Raw genomic sequence first — 4,648 nt, forward strand, 5'->3', positions numbered from 1 at the left:
ACAGACCTGGGTGCGCCCCTGCTGTTGGGCCTCTAATAACATTTCTTTCAGCCTCAGTTTCCTTAGTTGTGACGCAGAACAGTGCCGTCCTGCGGGGCTGAGGGTGAGGACCCATGCAGTGTCCTCTGGTAGGCGCTTGGCCTGGCGTCTGACACTCACAGGCGATGAGGAGGTGCCAGGCTTCTCCCTCCTTCCTGCTCTCCTTGTCTCCTGCGCCTCAGCCTTGTCCTCTAAGACTTGGGCACTAGGGAGCCTGGTGCTGCCTCTGTTTGTCCTGTCGCCCGCCCTGCAGGCAGGCCGACGGCTGGCTGCTGCCCAGCACTAACCACTGACCCTGCACTCTCTCCCGTCAGGGACGTGATGGGCAGCAAGGACAGACTGGACTTCCGGGAGCCAGAGGGATGCCAGTGAGTAGTGTCTGGAGGCAGCAGGAAGCCGCAGCTGGCCCCACCTCCGCACCCTGATCTACTCATCCTTCTGTGCTTCTTCCCTGCAGGGTGAAAAAGGGTCTCAGGGGGAGAAGGTGAGTCCCATCGCTCTGGGGAAATGCAGCCCCTCTGGTCCAGCCATGAAGCGAACCTGCGTACATGCCAGTGGCCCTGGCCTGCAGAATGGCAACCACCCTGGTCTCCTTGCCTTCCACCAGCTCCCTGGTCCCAGGGAGCCGAGGCCCCAACAGCTCCCCACTTTTATCTGGTTGCTGACCCAGGCCTCAACCAGGATCCCAGGAGACCCAGAGAGCTCCAAGACCCCATCCCCCCACCCCCCACCTCCCCAGCAGGGGGCAGCTGCATTCTCAAATGGGCGTGGTCAGAGCAGAGATGTCAGGGAGCAGGAGAGAGGGCACGGGAGCCAGGCTGCCAGGCTGGGCCAGCGGGAGCGGGGCCGCAGCCCGGTCAAGCTGCGACCGTTGGAGGCGAGAATACCGGGGCTGTGGCAGACAGAAACGGAAAACGCAGGAATGGCAGCAGCCCGTGTTTGCTGAGCCGGCCATGGGGCAGGACCTCTGCATCCTCGAATCGCCCCCATCCTCAGGGCAGCCTATGCAGTTGGTATTATCGTCCCACCTCACAGATGAGGAGACTGAGGTTCCGAGTGGTCGAGCAGACTGTCCAGTGCTCAAGAGACAGATTCCAGATTGAAACCCTGGCCTCTCCATCCCGAGAGCCTGTGCCGCCTCCCAGACGGCAGTTTCCAGGAGGCCCTCCATCCTGGCCCTCCTCTGACAAAGGCTCCTGTCTTTCCAGGGTGAGCCCGGGGAGTGCTCCTGTCCCTCGCGGGGAGACCCCGTCTTCTCGGGCATGCCGGTGAGTGGTGTTGAGAGCCTCCCCCGGCCTGGGAGAGGCCCCGCTTCCCCCCAGCCCAACACGCAAGGGCCTCACAGGGCTTTGTGCCCCGCCAGCTGCCTCCCCACGCAGCCCTGCGCTTGGTGTGGACGTTGCCTGTAACCTCTCCCCTTCTTTTGCGACCCCCCACTCCCACCCAGGGTGCTCCGGGACTTTGGATGGGCAGCTCCTGGCAGCCGGGCCCGCAGGTGTGTCGCTTGTCTCCTCTGTTTCTCCTCGTGTCCGCCAGCGCCCTCGGCTTGCCCACCCTCGCCTCACTGCCCCCCAGCAATGGGGCAGGGCTTTCTTCCGGGTCTGATTACGTCTTCTCTCCCTCAGGGTCCCCCAGGTGTTCCCGGACCACCAGGCCCCCCTGGAATGCCTGGGCTGCAGGTAAATGGCGGGGAGAAGAGATGAGTATGGGAGGCAAGAGAATGAGTTTGGGAGGCTCCCCTGCCCTGCACACACACCTGCCATCTCTCCCTCCTCTGTGCTTCTGCTCCCAGAGTGGCGTGGAGGGCATGTCCTGCTGTGAGCTAGCCCAGGCACCCTACTGACACCCGTGCCAGGCTCAGCTGCCAGGAACCCAGAATCTGGGTCAGATAAATTTTTTTTTACCCTGGTGCAGGGCTGCACCTGTGTTTTGCACACCTGCCCTTCTCCAGGGACTGCGTTCGTTTGTTGTTAGGTTGGCGATAGAATAGCGGACAAAAATGAAAAGCCCTGTCCTCTTGGAGCCTGCATTCTAGTACGAGGCACAGGCGATGAGCAAGATAAATAAATAAAATACAGTGTGTGAGAAGGGGACCCGTGCGAGGAGGAAAATAAACACGGAGTGGGGATAGAAAACGGGAGGCGGGCAGGGAAGAGATCTGGGGGGAAAGCTGAACAGAAGGTGACATTTGAACAAAGAGGTAAAGGAAACGAGGAATGAGCCTGTGAAGGGAGAGTGTTCCCGACAGAGAAAGCAGCAGGTGCCGAGGCCCCAGGGGGGATGGGGCCCCTCTGGAGAGGAGGCCAGGGATTGTAAGGGGAGTGCAGTTGGAGCGGAGATCCCCGCCCAGCTGAGATGAGAGTGTTCATTCCAGAGCCTGGCAGCCTGACTTTGAATCCCAGCTCTGCCATGTGCTAGCTGTGTGATGCCGGTCAAGTTACCCACCCTCTCTGTGTCTCCAGTCCTCCATCTGTTAAGTGGCGATAATTACAGCATGTCCCTCATGGGCTATTGTGAATGTTAAACAATATGCATGCAAAATGTATAGAACCATGCCCGGCACATAGTAGATGCTTAGAAGGCATTCACCATCATCACACCAACAACTACTATTATTTTGCATCCATTCTCTCACGCATTGGAGCCTTGCATCAGCCCCAGTAGGAAGTGGTGCTCTCCCTATGTCAGCGCTGGGCGCATGAGACCCTGAGCAGTGAGGCATCTTGGCTGAGGTCATCGGCTGGCGTGGGTGTCCTGGCCTGGGCTTCCCGGCGCGGAGCACTTTCTTCGCCCTGTGCTGCCCCTCAGGACAGCTCCCCGGTGGTTTGCACACCAGGCCGCATAGGGGGAGCTCCTAGGAGGCACAGACAGTGGCTGCTGCGTGCCTGGCTCTCAGCTCCTGGGAAAAAAAAAGAAAGCGATTCTCGCCTGAAGCAGAGCAGAATCACATGGAACGTTTTATAAACTATGTGCTCCCCACGCCCTGGCGAGTTTGAGATTTTACACACACACACACACACACACACACGCACACGCAATGCGGGTGGGAGTCTCACTGGGATCACAGTTCTCTCCCAGAGGCTGAAGTAGAGCCACCTCTGGTCTTCCCTTCCGGGGCAGCCACACATTTACCAGGTGCCCGGCTTCCTGCTTCACCCCTGCCAGGAAGCGGGCATCTGCCTGCAGGGGGCTGGCAGGGGGCTTGGGGAAGCGCAGTCATTTCAAAGTGATCCGTTAACAAGCTCACGCCGCTGCAGTGTCAACCCTGCCAAGACGTGCTGGGGGATGAGGCAGAAAAGAGGGACTGCCCAGCCTGGTCAGCAGGTCCTGCTCGCCAGGTCGTCTCCTACAGCTCCTCCTCAGGCGCAGAAACAGGCTCGGAAATATACGGCACTTACTGTCCAGGGCCCATGCGTGGTTCTATCATGTCATTTGCGTCCATTTCACAGGAGAGGAAGCTGAGGCACCAGGGTTAGGAGATGTGCCCAAGGCTAGACAGCTAGGGGAGAGCTGCTCACATCGACAGGTGGGCGTTTAAATTCTGGGAGGGCAGGAAGAGAAAATCACAAAAAATCAGGCTTGAGCTAATCCCTGGGCAGTGGAGAGAGGAGCATGGGGTGAGTAATAATAATTCAGGGCGTGATTATAATGAACGCGTGCAAGGTGTCTTCCCTTTCCCAGGGCGCTGTTCTAAGCACGTTGCCCTATTCATCCATTAAAGAGACAGATTGAGAAGGGCAGGGCCATGACGTGTGGCGGTGCAAGAGGGGGAACCTGGCCTGAAATACGGTGGCTGGTGGGAGAAGGTGGCATGTTCTATCGCTGGGAGCTGGGACTTGAGGGAGGCCAACTCTCAGGCGGCCAAGGAAACCCTGTTTGGGGGGAGCAGGGGGAGCAGCAGTGCGCTCATGCGATGGGTGTTTAACGCACGCCTCCTCCGTGGCGGGCACTGGGGACTTAAAGGGGAACGTACTCCCTGCCTTCCAAGGAGTGTTTAACATGCAGATGCTCATTGTGAGTCTGTGAGGGGAACAGAGTTTGCTTGGCAAACATTTCACAGGAGCATCCTGCGTGCCCGGCCCTGTACTAAACTCCTTACAGCTGTGGTCTCCTTTAAGCCTCACCATAAACTAACCCGGTTTTACAGATAAGGAAACTGAGGCACAGAGATCTCTACGCGCCCCCTTCCCCCCCAAGTAACCTGCCAGTTACCCAGGTGGTGGGGATTGGTGCCCGGCTAGGTCTGCTCCCCAGCCTCACCTGGTGATGCATGTTCTGGGGAGTGTCCTTTGGGGATTGTGCCGAAATAGTGGCGGAGAGGGGAGCTAGGCTGGCGTCCTCCTCGAGTCTCCCTCCGTGCCTCGCTTGTCCTGTGGCCTTGGCAGTTCCTCTCTGAATTCCCTTTTCTGGCTTTAAGATGGTGACAACACCTAGTTCAATAGAATTGTGATGATTCAATGAGAGGATGTAGGAAAGGACTTAGCACAGAAAGAACCAGTAGTTACTTGCTATATAGACGACCCTCTGCCTCAATTCTGACTTCCCGTAACGTGCGCGGAAAAGAGACTGTCGGACTGGTTTGGGGGTCACCCCGCTGGGCCTCCTCAGC

The 4,648-nt window shown here is 58.3% G+C and overlaps 1 protein-coding gene across 1 annotated transcript in view; it reads left to right on the top strand.

Moving 5' to 3' along the window:
• Positions 1-4,648, top strand: part of COL16A1 (collagen type XVI alpha 1) — a 59,944-nt gene that overhangs the window by 28,562 nt on the left and 26,734 nt on the right. Inside the window, exons 39-43 of the mRNA XM_015572783.1 lie at positions 354-407; positions 497-523; positions 1,248-1,307; positions 1,487-1,534; positions 1,665-1,718. Of these exons, the coding sequence (XP_015428269.1) occupies positions 354-407; positions 497-523; positions 1,248-1,307; positions 1,487-1,534; positions 1,665-1,718 (243 nt within the window). The remainder of the gene's footprint in view (positions 1-353; positions 408-496; positions 524-1,247; positions 1,308-1,486; positions 1,535-1,664; positions 1,719-4,648) is intronic.

Source organism: Myotis davidii, unplaced genomic scaffold (genome assembly GCF_000327345.1).
Source record: "Myotis davidii unplaced genomic scaffold, ASM32734v1 scaffold88, whole genome shotgun sequence".
NCBI lineage: Eukaryota > Metazoa > Chordata > Mammalia > Chiroptera > Vespertilionidae > Myotis > Myotis davidii.